This window comes from Lethenteron reissneri, chromosome 65 (assembly GCF_015708825.2).
Source record: "Lethenteron reissneri isolate LAM-NWPU_2019-01 chromosome 65, ASM1570882v1, whole genome shotgun sequence".
In the NCBI taxonomy this organism is placed as follows: domain Eukaryota; kingdom Metazoa; phylum Chordata; class Hyperoartia; order Petromyzontiformes; family Petromyzontidae; genus Lethenteron; species Lethenteron reissneri.
Genome location: NC_083843.1, coordinates 10,660,475 through 10,676,697, shown reverse-complemented (window position 1 = coordinate 10,676,697; position 16,223 = coordinate 10,660,475). Strand labels below are relative to the sequence as shown.

Below are 16,223 nucleotides of genomic sequence, written 5' to 3'. Positions count from 1 at the left end.
CAGACGCTGTCTTTCCGACAGACCTGTTCTTCTGAACACCACCAAGCTTGGCAGCGTATATTTAAGTATATATTTAAGTATATACGCTGCCAAGCTTGGTGGTGCTCATTCAGACGCTGTCTTTCCGACAGCCCTGTTCTTCTGAACAACACCAAGCTTGGCAGCGTATTTTTAAGTATATATTTAAGTATATACGCTGCCAAGCTTGGTGGTGCTCATTCAGACGCTGTCTTTCCGACAGCCCTGTTCTTCTGAACAACACCAAGCTTGGCAGCGTATATTTAAGTATATATTTCAGTATATACGCTGCCAAGCTTGGTGGTGTTCATTCAGACGCTGTCTTTCCGACAGCCCTGTTCTTCTGAACACCACTAAGCTTGGCAGCGTATATTTAAGTATATATTTAAGTATATACGCTGCCAAGCTTGGTGGTGCTCATTCAGACGCTGTCTTTCCGACAGACCTGTTCTTCTGAACAACACCAAGCTTGGCAGCGTATATTTAAGTATATATTTAAGTATATACGCTGCCAAGCTTGGTGGTGCTCATTCAGACGCTGTCTTTCCGACAGACCTGTTCTTCTGAACAACACCAAGCTTGGCAGCGTATATTTAAGTATATATTTACGTATATACGCTGCCAAGCTTGGTGGTGCTCATTCAGACGCTGTCTTTCCGACAGCCCTGTTCTTCTGAACACCACCAAGCTTGGCAGCGTATTTTAAGTATATATTTAAGTATATACGCTGCCAAGCTTGGTGGTGCTCATTCAGACGCTGTCTTTCCGACAGCCCTGTTCTTCTGAACACCACCAAGCTTGGCAGCGTATATTTAAGTATATATTTAAGTATATACGCTGCCAAGCTTGGTGGTGCTCATTCAGACGCTGTCTTTCCGACAGCCCTGTTCTTCTGAACACCACCAAGCTTGGCAGCGTATATTTAAGTATATATTTAAGTATATACGCTGCCAAGCTTGGTGGTGCTCATTCAGACGCTGTCTTTCCGACAGCCCTGTTCTTCTGAACACCACCAAGCTTGGCAGCGTATATTTAAGTATATATTTAAGTATATACGCTGCCAAGCTTGGTGGTGCTCATTCAGACGCTGTCTTTCCGACAGACCTGTTCTTCTGAACACCACCAAGCTTGGCAGCGTATATTTAAGTATATATTTAAGTATATACGCTGCCAAGCTTGGTGGTGCTCATTCAGACGCTGTCTTTCCGACAGACCTGTTCTTCTGAACACCACCAAGCTTGGCAGCGTATATTTAAGTATATATTTAAGTATATACGCTGCCAAGCTTGGTGGTGCTCATTCAGACGCTGTCTTTCCGACAGCCCTGTTCTTCTGAACACCACCAAGCTTGGCAGCGTATATTTAAGTATATATTTAAGTATATACGCTGCCAAGCTTGGTGGTGCTCATTCAGACGCTGTCTTTCCGACAGACCTGTTCTTCTGAACACCACCAAGCTTGGCAGCGTATATTTAAGTATATATTTAAGTATATACGCTGCCAAGCTTGGTGGTGCTCATTCAGACGCTGTCTTTCCGACAGCCCTGTTCTTCTGAACACCACCAAGCTTGGCAGCGTATATTTAAGTATATATTTAAGTATATACGCTGCCAAGCTTGGTGGTGCTCATTCAGACGCTGTCTTTCCGACAGACCTGTTCTTCTGAACACCACCAAGCTTGGCAGCGTATATTTAAGTATATATTTAAGTATATACGCTGCCAAGCTTGGTGGTGCTCATTCAGACGCTGTCTTTCCGACAGCCCTGTTCTTCTGAACACCACCAAGCTTGGCAGCGTATATTTAAGTATATATTTAAGTATATACGCTGCCAAGCTTGGTGGTGCTCATTCAGACGCTGTCTTTCCGACAGACCTGTTCTTCTGAACACCACCAAGCTTGGCAGCGTATATTTAAGTATATATTTAAGTATATACGCTGCCAAGCTTGGTGGTGCTCATTCAGACGCTGTCTTTCCGACAGACCTGTTCTTCTGAACACCACCAAGCTTGGCAGCGTATATTTAAGTATATATTTAAGTATATACGCTGCCAAGCTTGGTGGTGCTCATTCAGACGCTGTCTTTCCGACAGACCTGTTCTTCTGAACACCACCAAGCTTGGCAGCGTATATTTAAGTATATATTTAAGTATATACGCTGCCAAGCTTGGTGGTGCTCATTCAGACGCTGTCTTTCCGACAGACCTGTTCTTCTGAACACCACCAAGCTTGGCAGCGTATATTTAAGTATATATTTAAGTATATACGCTGCCAAGCTTGGTGGTGCTCATTCAGACGCTGTCTTTCCGACAGACCTGTTCTTCTGAACACCACCAAGCTTGGCAGCGTATATTTAAGTATATATTTAAGTATATACGCTGCCAAGCTTGGTGGTGCTCATTCAGACGCTGTCTTTCCGACAGACCTGTTCTTCTGAACACCACCAAGCTTGGCAGCGTATATTTAAGTATATATTTAAGTATATACGCTGCCAAGCTTGGTGGTGCTCATTCAGACGCTGTCTTTCCGACAGACCTGTTCTTCTGAACACCACCAAGCTTGGCAGCGTATATTTAAGTATATATTTAAGTATATACGCTGCCAAGCTTGGTGGTGCTCATTCAGACGCTGTCTTTCCGACAGACCTGTTCTTCTGAACACCACCAAGCTTGGCAGCGTATATTTAAGTATATATTTAAGTATATACGCTGCCAAGCTTGGTGGTGCTCATTCAGACGCTGTCTTTCCGACAGACCTGTTCTTCTGAACACCACCAAGCTTGGCAGCGTATATTTAAGTATATATTTAAGTATATACGCTGCCAAGCTTGGTGGTGCTCATTCAGACGCTGTCTTTCCGACAGACCTGTTCTTCTGAACACCACCAAGCTTGGCAGCGTATATTTAAGTATATATTTAAGTATATACGCTGCCAAGCTTGGTGGTGCTCATTCAGACGCTGTCTTTCCGACAGACCTGTTCTTCTGAACACCACCAAGCTTGGCAGCGTATATTTAAGTATATATTTAAGTATATACGCTGCCAAGCTTGGTGGTGCTCATTCAGACGCTGTCTTTCCGACAGACCTGTTCTTCTGAACACCACCAAGCTTGGCAGCGTATATTTAAGTATATATTTAAGTATATACGCTGCCAAGCTTGGTGGTGCTCATTCAGACGCTGTCTTTCCGACAGACCTGTTCTTCTGAACACCACCAAGCTTGGCAGCGTATATTTAAGTATATATTTAAGTATATACGCTGCCAAGCTTGGTGGTGCTCATTCAGACGCTGTCTTTCCGACAGACCTGTTCTTCTGAACACCACCAAGCTTGGCAGCGTATATTTAAGTATATATTTAAGTATATACGCTGCCAAGCTTGGTGGTGCTCATTCAGACGCTGTCTTTCCGACAGACCTGTTCTTCTGAACACCACCAAGCTTGGCAGCGTATATTTAAGTATATATTTAAGTATATACGCTGCCAAGCTTGGTGGTGCTCATTCAGACGCTGTCTTTCCGACAGACCTGTTCTTCTGAACACCACCAAGCTTGGCAGCGTATATTTAAGTATATATTTAAGTATATACGCTGCCAAGCTTGGTGGTGCTCATTCAGACGCTGTCTTTCCGACAGACCTGTTCTTCTGAACACCACCAAGCTTGGCAGCGTATATTTAAGTATATATTTAAGTATATACGCTGCCAAGCTTGGTGGTGCTCATTCAGACGCTGTCTTTCCGACAGACCTGTTCTTCTGAACACCACCAAGCTTGGCAGCGTATATTTAAGTATATATTTAAGTATATACGCTGCCAAGCTTGGTGGTGCTCATTCAGACGCTGTCTTTCCGACAGACCTGTTCTTCTGAACACCACCAAGCTTGGCAGCGTATATTTAAGTATATATTTAAGTATATACGCTGCCAAGCTTGGTGGTGCTCATTCAGACGCTGTCTTTCCGACAGACCTGTTCTTCTGAACACCACCAAGCTTGGCAGCGTATATTTAAGTATATATTTAAGTATATACGCTGCCAAGCTTGGTGGTGCTCATTCAGACGCTGTCTTTCCGACAGACCTGTTCTTCTGAACACCACCAAGCTTGGCAGCGTATATTTAAGTATATATTTAAGTATATACGCTGCCAAGCTTGGTGGTGCTCATTCAGACGCTGTCTTTCCGACAGACCTGTTCTTCTGAACACCACCAAGCTTGGCAGCGTATATTTAAGTATATATTTAAGTATATACGCTGCCAAGCTTGGTGGTGCTCATTCAGACGCTGTCTTTCCGACAGCCCTGTTCTTCTGAACACCACCAAGCTTGGCAGCGTATATTTAAGTATATATTTAAGTATATACGCTGCCAAGCTTGGTGGTGCTCATTCAGACGCTGTCTTTCCGACAGCCCTGTTCTTCTGAACACCACCAAGCTTGGCAGCGTATATTTAAGTATATATTTAAGTATATACGCTGCCAAGCTTGGTGGTGCTCATTCAGACGCTGTCTTTCCGACAGACCTGTTCTTCTGAACACCACCAAGCTTGGCAGCGTATATTTAAGTATATATTTAAGTATATACGCTGCCAAGCTTGGTGGTGCTCATTCAGACGCTGTCTTTCCGACAGACCTGTTCTTCTGAACACCACCAAGCTTGGCAGCGTATATTTAAGTATATATTTAAGTATATACGCTGCCAAGCTTGGTGGTGCTCATTCAGACGCTGTCTTTCCGACAGCCCTGTTCTTCTGAACACCACCAAGCTTGGCAGCGTATATTTAAGTATATATTTAAGTATATACGCTGCCAAGCTTGGTGGTGCTCATTCAGACGCTGTCTTTCCGACAGCCCTGTTCTTCTGAACACCACCAAGCTTGGCAGCGTATATTTAAGTATATATTTAAGTATATACGCTGCCAAGCTTGGTGGTGCTCATTCAGACGCTGTCTTTCCGACAGCCCTGTTCTTCTGAACACCACCAAGCTTGGCAGCGTATATTTAAGTATATATTTAAGTATATACGCTGCCAAGCTTGGTGGTGCTCATTCAGACGCTGTCTTTCCGACAGACCTGTTCTTCTGAACACCACCAAGCTTGGCAGCGTATATTTAAGTATATATTTAAGTATATACGCTGCCAAGCTTGGTGGTGCTCATTCAGACGCTGTCTTTCCGACAGCCCTGTTCTTCTGAACACCACCAAGCTTGGCAGCGTATATTTAAGTATATATTTAAGTATATACGCTGCCAAGCTTGGTGGTGCTCATTCAGACGCTGTCTTTCCGACAGCCCTGTTCTTCTGAACACCACCAAGCTTGGCAGCGTATATTTAAGTATATATTTAAGTATATACGCTGCCAAGCTTGGTGGTGCTCATTCAGACGCTGTCTTTCCGACAGCCCTGTTCTTCTGAACACCACCAAGCTTGGCAGCGTATATTTAAGTATATATTTAAGTATATACGCTGCCAAGCTTGGTGGTGCTCATTCAGACGCTGTCTTTCCGACAGCCCTGTTCTTCTGAACACCACCAAGCTTGGCAGCGTATTTTAAGTATATATTTAAGTATATACGCTGCCAAGCTTGGTGGTGCTCATTCAGACGCTGTCTTTCCGACAGCCCTGTTCTTCTGAACACCACCAAGCTTGGCAGCGTATATTTAAGTATATATTTAAGTATATACGCTGCCAAGCTTGGTGGTGCTCATTCAGACGCTGTCTTTCCGACAGCCCTGTTCTTCTGAACACCACCAAGCTTGGCAGCGTATAATTTAAGTATATATTTAAGTATATACGCTGCCAAGCTTGGTGGTGCTCATTCAGACGCTGTCTTTCCGACAGCCCTGTTCTTCTGAACACCACCAAGCTTGGCAGCGTATATTTAAGTATATATTTAAGTATATACGCTGCCAAGCTTGGTGGTGCTCATTCAGACGCTGTCTTTCCGACAGCCCTGTTCTTCTGAACACCACCAAGCTTGGCAGCGTATATTTAAGTATATATTTAAGTATATACGCTGCCAAGCTTGGTGGTGCTCATTCAGACGCTGTCTTTCCGACAGCCCTGTTCTTCTGAACACCACCAAGCTTGGCAGCGTATATTTAAGTATATATTTAAGTATATACGCTGCCAAGCTTGGTGGTGCTCATTCAGACGCTGTCTTTCCGACAGACCTGTTCTTCTGAACACCACCAAGCTTGGCAGCGTATATTTAAGTATATATTTAAGTATATACGCTGCCAAGCTTGGTGGTGCTCATTCAGACGCTGTCTTTCCGACAGCCCTGTTCTTCTGAACACCACCAAGCTTGGCAGCGTATATTTAAGTATATATTTAAGTATATACGCTGCCAAGCTTGGTGGTGCTCATTCAGACGCTGTCTTTCCGACAGCCCTGTTCTTCTGAACACCACCAAGCTTGGCAGCGTATATTTAAGTATATATTTAAGTATATACGCTGCCAAGCTTGGTGGTGCTCATTCAGACGCTGTCTTTCCGACAGCCCTGTTCTTCTGAACACCACCAAGCTTGGCAGCGTATTTTTAAGTATATATTTAAGTATATACGCTGCCAAGCTTGGTGGTGCTCATTCAGACGCTGTCTTTCCGACAGCCCTGTTCTTCTGAACACCACCAAGCTTGGCAGCGTATTTTAAGTATATATTTAAGTATATACGCTGCCAAGCTTGGTGGTGCTCATTCAGACGCTGTCTTTCCGACAGCCCTGTTCTTCTGAACACCACCAAGCTTGGCAGCGTATTTTTAAGTATATTTAAGTATATACGCTGCCAAGCTTGGTGGTGCTCATTCAGACGCTGTCTTTCCGACAGCCCTGTTCTTCTGAACACCACCAAGCTTGGCAGCGTATATTTTAAGTATATATTTAAGTATATACGCTGCCAAGCTTGGTGGTGCTCATTCAGACGCTGTCTTTCCGACAGCCCTGTTCTTCTGAACACCACCAAGCTTGGCAGCGTATATTTAAGTATATATTTAAGTATATACGCTGCCAAGCTTGGTGGTGCTCATTCAGACGCTGTCTTTCCGACAGCCCTGTTCTTCTGAACACCACCAAGCTTGGCAGCGTATATTTAAGTATATATTTAAGTATATACGCTGCCAAGCTTGGTGGTGCTCATTCAGACGCTGTCTTTCCGACAGCCCTGTTCTTCTGAACACCACCAAGCTTGGCAGCGTATTTTTAAGTATATATTTAAGTATATACGCTGCCAAGCTTGGTGGTGCTCATTCAGACGCTGTCTTTCCGACAGACCTGTTCTTCTGAACACCACCAAGCTTGGCAGCGTATATTTAAGTATATATTTAAGTATATACGCTGCCAAGCTTGGTGGTGTTTCATTCAGACGCTGTCTTTCCGACAGCCCTGTTCTTCTGAACACCACCAAGCTTGGCAGCGTATATTTAAGTATATATTTAAGTATATACGCTGCCAAGCTTGGTGGTGCTCATTCAGACGCTGTCTTTCCGACAGCCCTGTTCTTCTGAACACCACCAAGCTTGGCAGCGTATTTTTAAGTATATATTTAAGTATATACGCTGCCAAGCTTGGTGGTGCTCATTCAGACGCTGTCTTTCCGACAGCCCTGTTCTTCTGAACACCACCAAGCTTGGCAGCGTATATTTTAAGTATATATTTAAGTATATACGCTGCCAAGCTTGGTGGTGCTCATTCAGACGCTGTCTTTCCGACAGCCCTGTTCTTCTGAACACCACCAAGCTTGGCAGCGTATTTTTAAGTATATATTTAAGTATATACGCTGCCAAGCTTGGTGGTGCTCATTCAGACGCTGTCTTTCCGACAGCCCTGTTCTTCTGAACACCACCAAGCTTGGCAGCGTATTTTTAAGTATATATTTAAGTATATACGCTGCCAAGCTGGTGGTGCTCATTCAGACGCTGTCTTTCCGACAGCCCTGTTCTTCTGAACACCACCAAGCTTGGCAGCGTATTTTAAGTATATATTTAAGTATATACGCTGCCAAGCTTGGTGGTGCTCATTCGGACGCTGTCTTTCCGACAGACCTGTTCTTCTGAACACCACCAAGCTTGGCAGCGTATATTTAAGTATATATTTAAGTATATACGCTGCCAAGCCTGGTGGTGCTCATTCAGACGCTGTCTTTCCGACAGCCCTGTTCTTCTGAACACCACCAAGCTTGGCAGCGTATTTTAAGTATATATTTAAGTATATACGCTGCCAAGCTTGGTGGTGCTCATTCAGACGCTGTCTTTCCGACAGCCCTGTTCTTCTGAACACCACCAAGCTTGGCAGCGTATTTTTAAGTATATATTTAAGTATATACGCTGCCAAGCTTGGTGGTGCTCATTCAGACGCTGTCTTTCCGACAGCCCTGTTCTTCTGAACACCACCAAGCTTGGCAGCGTATTTTTAAGTATATATTTAAGTATATACGCTGCCAAGCTTGGTGGTGCTCATTCAGACGCTGTCTTTCCGACAGCCCTGTTCTTCTGAACACCACCAAGCTTGGCAGCGTATATTTAAGTATATATTTAAGTATATACGCTGTCAAGCTTGGTGGTGCTCATTCAGACGCTGTCTTTCCGACAGCCCTGTTCTTCTGAAAACCACTAAGCTTGGCAGCGTATTTTTAAGTATATCTTTAAGTATATACGCTGCCAAGCTTGGTGGTGCTCATTCAGACGCTGTCTTTCCGACAGCCCTGTTCTTCTGAACACCACCAAGCTTGGCAGCGTATTTTTAAGTATATATTTAAGTATATACGCTGCCAAGCTTGGTGGTGCTCATTCAGACGCTGTTTTTCCGACAGCCCTGTTCTTCTGAACACCACCAAGCTTGGCAGCGTATTTTTAAGTATATATTTAAGTATATACGCTGCCAAGCTTGGTGGTGCTCATTCAGACGCTGTCTTTCCGACAGCACTGTTCTTCTGAACACCACCAAGCTTGGCAGCGTATTTTTAAGTATATATTTAAGTATATACGCTGCCAAGCTTGGTGGTGCTCATTCAGACGCTGTCTTTCCGACAGCCCTGTTCTTCTGAACACCACCAAGCTTGGCAGCGTATTTTTAAGTATATATTTAAGTATATACGCTGCCAAGCTTGGTGGTGCTCATTCAGACGCTGTCTTTCTGACAGCCCTGCTCTTCTGAACACCACCAAGCTTGGCAGCGTATTTTTAAGTATATATTTAAGTATATACGCTGCCAAGCATGGTGGTGCTCATTCAGACGCTGTCTTTCCGACAGCCCTGTTCTTCTGAACACCACCAAGCTTGGCAGCGTATTTTTAAGTATATATTTAAGTATATACGCTGTCAAGCTTGGTGGTGCTCATTCAGACGCTGTCTTTCCGACAGCCCTGTTCTTCTGAACACCACCAAGCTTGGCAGCGTATTTTTAAGTATATATTTAAGTATATACGCTGCCAAGCTTGGTGGTGCTCATTCAGACGCTGTCTTTCCGACCGACCTGTTCTTCTGAACAACACCAAGCTTGGCAGCGTATATTTAAGTATATATTTAAGTATATACGCTGCCAAGCTTGGTGGTGTTTCATTCAGACGCTGTCTTTCCGACAGCCCTGTTCTTCTGAACACCACCAAGCTTGGCAGCATATTTTTAAGTATATATTTAAGTATATACGCTGCCAAGCTTGGTGGTGCTCATTCAGACGCTGTCTTTCCGACAGCCCTGTTCTTCTGAACACCACCAAGCTTGGCAGCGTATTTTTAAGTATATATTTAAGTATATACGCTGCCAAGCTTGGTGGTGCTCATTCAGACGCTGTCTTTCCGACAGCCCTGTTCTTCTGAACACCACCAAGCTTGGCAGCGTATTTTTAAGTATATATTTAAGTATATACGCCGCCAAGCTTGGTGGTGCTCATTCAGACGCTGTCTTTCCGACAGCCCTGTTCTTCTGAACACCACCAAGCTTGGCAGCGTATTTTTAAGTATATATTTAAGTATATACGCTGTCAAGCTTGGTGGTGCTCATTCAGACGCTGTCTTTCCGACAGCCCTGTTCTTCTGAACACCACCAAGCTTGGCAGCGTATTTTTAAGTATATATTTAAGTATATACGCTGTCAAGCTTGGTGGTGCTCATTCAGACGCTGTCTTTCCGACAGCCCTGTTCTTCTGAACACCACCAAGCTTGGCAGCGTATTTTTAAGTATATATTTAAGTATATACGCTGCCAAGCTTGGTGGTGCTCATTCAGACGCTGTCTTTCCAACAGACCTGTTCTTCTGAACAACACCAAGCTTGGCAGCGTATATTTAAGTATATATTTAAGTATATACGCTGCCAAGCTTGGTGGTGTTTCATTCAGACGCTGTCTTTCCGACAGCCCTGTTCTTCTGAACACCACCAAGCTTGGCAGCGTATTTTTAAGTATATATTTAAGTATATACGCTGCCAAGCTTGGTGGTGCTCATTCAGACGCTGTCTTTCCGACAGCCCTGTTCTTCTGAACACCACCAAGCTTGGCAGCGTATTTTTAAGTATATATTTAAGTATATACGCTGCCAAGCTTGGTGGTGCTCATTCAGACGCTGTCTTTCCGACAGCCCTGTTCTTCTGAACACCACCAAGCTTGGCAGCGTATTTTTAAGTATATATTTAAGTATATACGCTGCCAAGCTTGGTGGTGCTCATTCAGACGCTGTCTTTCCGACAGCCCTGTTCTTCTGAACACCACCAAGCTTGGCAGCGTATTTTAAGTATATATTAAGTATATACGCTGTCAAGCTTGGTGGTGCTCATTCAGACGCTGTCTTTCCGACAGACCTGTTCTTCTGTGTGCCTATGTATGTGTCTCTATGTATCTCTGTGATATCTGTCTCCGCTTATATGTCTGTCTATATGTCTCTGGTTCTGTGTTTTATCTCTCAAATTTTGCATTCTCAGGAAGAACGTAATCAACCAGGTAGGGCGTTGACTGTTATGTTATCCGACTCTCTGTTGTATTACATTACATGTCTAAGTATTACTAGATTTGTGTTTCTATTTCATTATACCTGATGACGATTGCTTGTGTTACAATCAAAACTTTGGCGTGTGCTAGTATTTAATCTTTATTTTGAAGCTTTCGTGACTGCAGGAATTATTCTTTGGTTCTTTCGGTAAAGTCACGTATAAAGATAAAATAATAAATTAAATAATAGCATACTACGACGTTTCGATTGCAACACAAGCAATCATCATCAGGTATAAAAGAAATAGCAACAAAATCGAACCTGTCTGCTTATATGTCTGTCTATAGCTTTCTGGTTAGATTTTTGTTGCTATTTCTTTTATACCTGATGACGATTGCTTGTGTTGCAATCGAAACGTCGTAGTATGCTAGTATTTAATTTATTATTTTATCCTTATACGTGACTTTACCGAAAGAACCACAGAGTTTACATCCACGATTTTTTAAATCCTTTATATTAAGTTCGCTTGCTTGCTTGCTTAAGACCGTGCAAATCTTTCGGTCGTTTTTTAACCCACTTCCCGTGATCCAATCGAGCTGACATTTTCCACACAGACTCGTTGTGCGTGACAATTAATGTTCGTGAAAATTTTTTTCCAAAATTTTACTCTTTTTAGGACAAAAATATCATATTTAATTACCAATTGCTTAATTCTGCCATGCAATCATCTGACCCATAGGTGGCAGCCATCTCAAGCCAGAGGACGAGAGGACTCTAGCCGCCACGCATATAAAGGATTTATAGTGAAAAACTTTGTTTTTACTGGTTATACTTTTATTAAGTTCACTTGCTTGCTTGCTTAGGACCGTGCAAATCTTTCGGTCGTTTTTTAACCCACTTCCCGTGATCCAATCGAGTTGACATTTTCCACACAGACTCGTTGTACGTGACAATTAATGTTAGTGAAAACATTTTCCAAAATTTTACACTTTTTAAAACAAAAATATAATATTTAATTACCAATTGCTTAATGCTGCCATGCAATCATCTGACCCACAGGTGGCAGCCATCTCAAAGCCAGAGGACGAGAGGACTCTAGCCGCCACGCATACAAAGGTTTTAGAGTGAAACACTTTGTTTTTACGGGTAACACTTGTTTAACGTCAATTTTCTTTCTGTGCCACAGCGAACGAAGCCCACATCGTGGTGGTGGAGGAGGAGACGGAGGCGGCCGTCCAGGGCAACAAGGACGAACTCAAGGCGTGGATCGCCCTGGACCCCTCGCTGCTGCTTGACGAGATCGACAGCAAGTGGTACGCCCAGCGCTCGTTCTACATCACGGCCAAGAACATGGAGAGCAAGGACGAGTGCGCCGCCTACATCCTCGACCATTTCATCGACGGGGAGGCGGGCTACCAGAAGCTGCTGGTGGCTCTGAGGGCCGTGCAAGACCACTACCCTCAGCAGTTGTGCGTGTGGCTGGACAACCTCGGTAAGTTCTACATTTCACTTGATGCAGCAAATCTGGCTGTGACGGTCCCACCTGATGACGGAGACTTGTGTTGCCTCCGAAACGTCGTGATTTTTTTATTTTTTTTATAAATTTTAATTTCAATTTTTACCTACGTTACTTTAACCGACAAAACTAAGATTATGAACGTTGGTAAGACAAGCGTGGTGGCTAGGAGATGTTGGGGACCTCGTCTGGTGTGCAAGAGGTCGTGGGTTCGATCCCGACCCTGACGCAATGGTGGCTAGGTAGATGTTGACTACCTCGCGTGGTATGCAGGAGGTCGTGGGTTTGACCCCGACCCTGATACCATGGTGGCTAGGTAGATGTTGACTACCTCGCGTGGTATGCAGGAGGTCGTGGGTTTGACCCCGACCCTGATACCATGGTGGCTAGGTAGATGTTGACTACCTCGCGTGGTATGCAGGAGGTCGTGGGTTTGACCCCGACCCTGATACCATGGTGGCTAGGTAGATGTTGACTACCTCGCCTGGTATGCAGGAGGTCGTGGGTTTGACCCCGACCCTGAGGCCGTGGTGGCTAGGTAGATGTTTGACTACCTCGCCTGGTGTGCAGGAGGTCGTGGGTTCAACCCCGACCCTGACACCATGGTGGCTAGGTAGATGTTGACTACCTCGCCTGGTATGCGGGAGGTCAGAGGTTGGATCCCGACCCTGAGGCCATGGTGGCTAGGTAGATGTTGACTACCTCGCCTGGTATGCAGGAGGTCGTGGGTTCAACCCCGACCCTGACACCATGGTGGCTAGGTAGATGTTGACTACCTCGCCTGGTATGCAGGAGGTCGTGGGTTCGATCCCGACCCTGACGCAATGGTGGCTAGGTAGATGTTGACTACCTCGCGTGGTATGCAGGAGGTCGTGGGTTCAACCCCGACCCTGACACCATTGTGGCTAGGTAGATGTTGACTACCTCGCCTGGTGTGCAGGAGGTCGTGGGTTTGACCCCGACCCTGACACCATTGTGGCTAGGTAGATGTTGACTGCCTCGCCTGGTGTGCAGGAGGTCAGAGGTTTGACCCCGACCCTGACACCATAGTGGTTAGGTAGATGTTGACTACCTCGCCTGGTGTGCAGGAGGTCGTGGGTTTGACCCCGACCCTGACACCATAGTGGTTAGGTAGATGTTGACTACCTCGCCTGGTGTGCAGGAGGTCGTGGGTTCGATCCCGACCCTGACACCATGGTGGCTAGGAGATGTTGACTACCTCTCCTGGTGTGCAGGAGCTCGTGGGTGGGGAGGGTGGGGGCCTCAGGGTCGGGATTGAACCCACGACCTCCTGCATACCAGGCGAGGTAGTCAACATCTACCTAACCACCATGGCGTCAGGAACTTACCTTTGACTTGACTTGCTATAACAGAACTCTTTGGGTCTTTCGGTAAAGTCACGTAGAGAGAAAATAAATTAAAGAATAGAGTACGACATTTCGATTGCAACACAAGCAGCTGTCATCAACATAGACATGTGTGTCTATGTTGTGTGTCTATGTGTGTGTGTCTATGTCTGTGTGTCTCTCTCTGTGTGTCTGTGTTGTGTGTCTCTCTGTGTGTCTCTCTCTCTCTGTGTCTCTGTATGTGTCTATGTTGTGTTTCTGTGTTGGTGTGTCTGTGTTGTGTGTCTCTCTCTGTGTGTCTCTGTGTGTGTCTCTCTCTGGTGTGTCTATGTTGTGTGTCTGTCTGTGTGTCTATGTTGTGTGTCTCTCTCTGTGTGTCTCTGTTGGTGTCCTCTCTCTCTGTGTGTCTCTCTCTCTGTGTCTCTCTCTGTGTGTCTCTCTGTGTCTCTCTCTGTGTGTCTATGTTGTGTGTCTCTCTCTGTGTGTCTATGTTGTGTGTCTCTCTCTGTGTGTCTCTGTGTGTGTCTCTCTCTGTGTGTCTATGTTGTGTGTCTCTCTCTCTGTGTCTATGTTGTGTGTCTCTCTCTGTGTGTCTCTGTGTGTGTCTCTCTCTGTGTGTCTATGTTGTTTGTCTCTCTCTCTGTGTCTATGTTGTGTGTGTCTCTCTGTGTGTCGCTGTTGTGTCTCTCTCTCTGTGTTTTTCTGCTTGTGTCTCTCTCTGTGTGTCTCTGTTGTGTGTGTCTCTCTGTGTGTCTGTGTTGTGTGTGTCTCTCTGTGTGTCCTGTGTTGTGTGTCTCTCTCTGTGTGTCTCTGTTGTGTGTCTCTCTTTGTGTGTCTCTGGTGTGTGTGTCTCTGTTGTGTGTCTCTCTCTGTGTGTCTGTGTTGTGTGTGTCTCTCTGTGTGTCTCTGTTGTGTGTGTCTCTCTGTGGTCTCTGTTGTGTGTCTCTCTCTGTGTGTCTGTGTTGTGTGTCTCTCTCTGTGTTTCTCTGTGTGTGTCTCTCTTTGTGTGTCTCTGGTGTGTGTGTCTCTGTTGTGTGTGTCTCTCTGTGTGTCTGTGTTGTGTGTGTCTCTCTGTGTGTCTGTGTTGTGTGTCTCTCTCTGTGTGTCTCTGTTGTGTGTCCTCTCTTTGTGTGTCTCTGGTATGTGTGTCTCTGTTGTGTGTCTCTCTCTGTGTCTGTGTTGTGTGTGTCTCTCTGTGTCTCTGTTGTGTGTGTCTCTCTGTGTGTCTCTGTTGTGTGTCTCTCTCTGTGTGTCTGTGTTGTGTGTCTCTCTCTGTTGTTTCTCTGTGTGTCTCTCTTTGTGTGTCTCTGGTGTGTGTGTCTCTGTTGTGTGTCTCTCTCTGTGTGTCTGTATTGTGTGTGTCTCTCTGTGTGTCTCTGTTGTGTGTCTCTCTCTTGTGTCTCTGTGTGTGTCTCTCTTTGTGTGTCTCTGTTGTGTGTGTCTCTTTGTGTGTCTGTGTTGTGTGTCTCCTCTCTGTTGTCTGTGTTGTGTGTGTCTCTCTGTGTGTCTGTGTTGTGTGTCTCTCTCTGTGTGTCTCTGTGTGTGTCTCTCTTTGTGTGTCTCTGTTGTGTGTGTCTCTTTGTGTGTCCTGTGTTGTGTGTCTCTCTCTGTGTGTCTGTGTTGTGTGTGTCTCTCTGTGTGTCTGTGTTGTGTGTCTCTCTCTGTGTGTCTCTGTGTGTGTCTCTCTTTGTGTGTCTCTGTTGTGTGTGTCTCTCGTGTGTGTATCTCTCTGCTTGTGTCTCTCTCTGTGTGTCTGTGTTGTGTGTCTCTCTCTTTCTCTGTGTCTGTTGTGTGTCTCTCTCTGTGTGGCTCTGTGTTGTCTCTCTTCGTGTGTCTGTGTGTCTCTGTGTTGTCTCTCTCTGTGTGTCTCTGTGTGTCTCTGTGTTTGTCTCTCTGTGTGTCTCTGTGTGTTGTCTCTCTCTCTCTCTGTGTGTCTATGTGTGTGTCTCTCTCTGTGTGTCTGTGTTGTGTGTCTCTCTCTGTGTGTCTGTGTTGTGTGTGTCTCTCTGTTGTGTCTCTGTTGTGTGTCTCTCTCTGTGTGTCTGTGTTGTGTGTCTCTCTCTGTGTGTCTCTGTGTGTGTCTCTCTGTGTGTATCTCTCTGCTTGTGTCTCTCTGTGTGTGTCTGTGTTGTGTGTCTCTCTCTCTCTCTTGTTCTGTGTGTGTCTCTCTCTGTGTGGTCTCTGTGTTGTCTCTCTCTGTGTGTCTGTGTGTCTCTGTGTTGTCTCTCTGTGTGTCTCTGTGTTTGTCTCTCTGTGTGTCTCTGTGTGTCTCTCATCTCTTGTTGTCTATGTTGTGTCTCTCTCTCTGTGTCTGTGTTGTTTGTCTCTCTCTGTGTCTCTGCTTGTGTCTCTCTCTGTGTGTCTGTGTTGTGTGTCTCTCTGTGTGTCTATGTTGTGTGTCTCTCTCTGTGTGTCTATGTTGTGTGTCTCTCTC

General features: G+C 45.2%; 1 protein-coding gene across 1 annotated transcript in view; it reads left to right on the top strand.

Annotated features, from left to right (window-relative positions):
* Positions 1–13,437, top strand: part of LOC133359467 (uncharacterized) — a 36,238-nt gene extending 22,801 nt beyond the window's left edge. The window contains exons 9-10 of the mRNA XM_061577884.1: positions 12,114–12,419; positions 13,427–13,437. Of these exons, the coding sequence (XP_061433868.1) occupies positions 12,114–12,419; positions 13,427–13,437 (317 nt within the window). The remainder of the gene's footprint in view (positions 1–12,113; positions 12,420–13,426) is intronic.
* Positions 13,438–16,223: the final 2,786 nt, after the last annotated feature.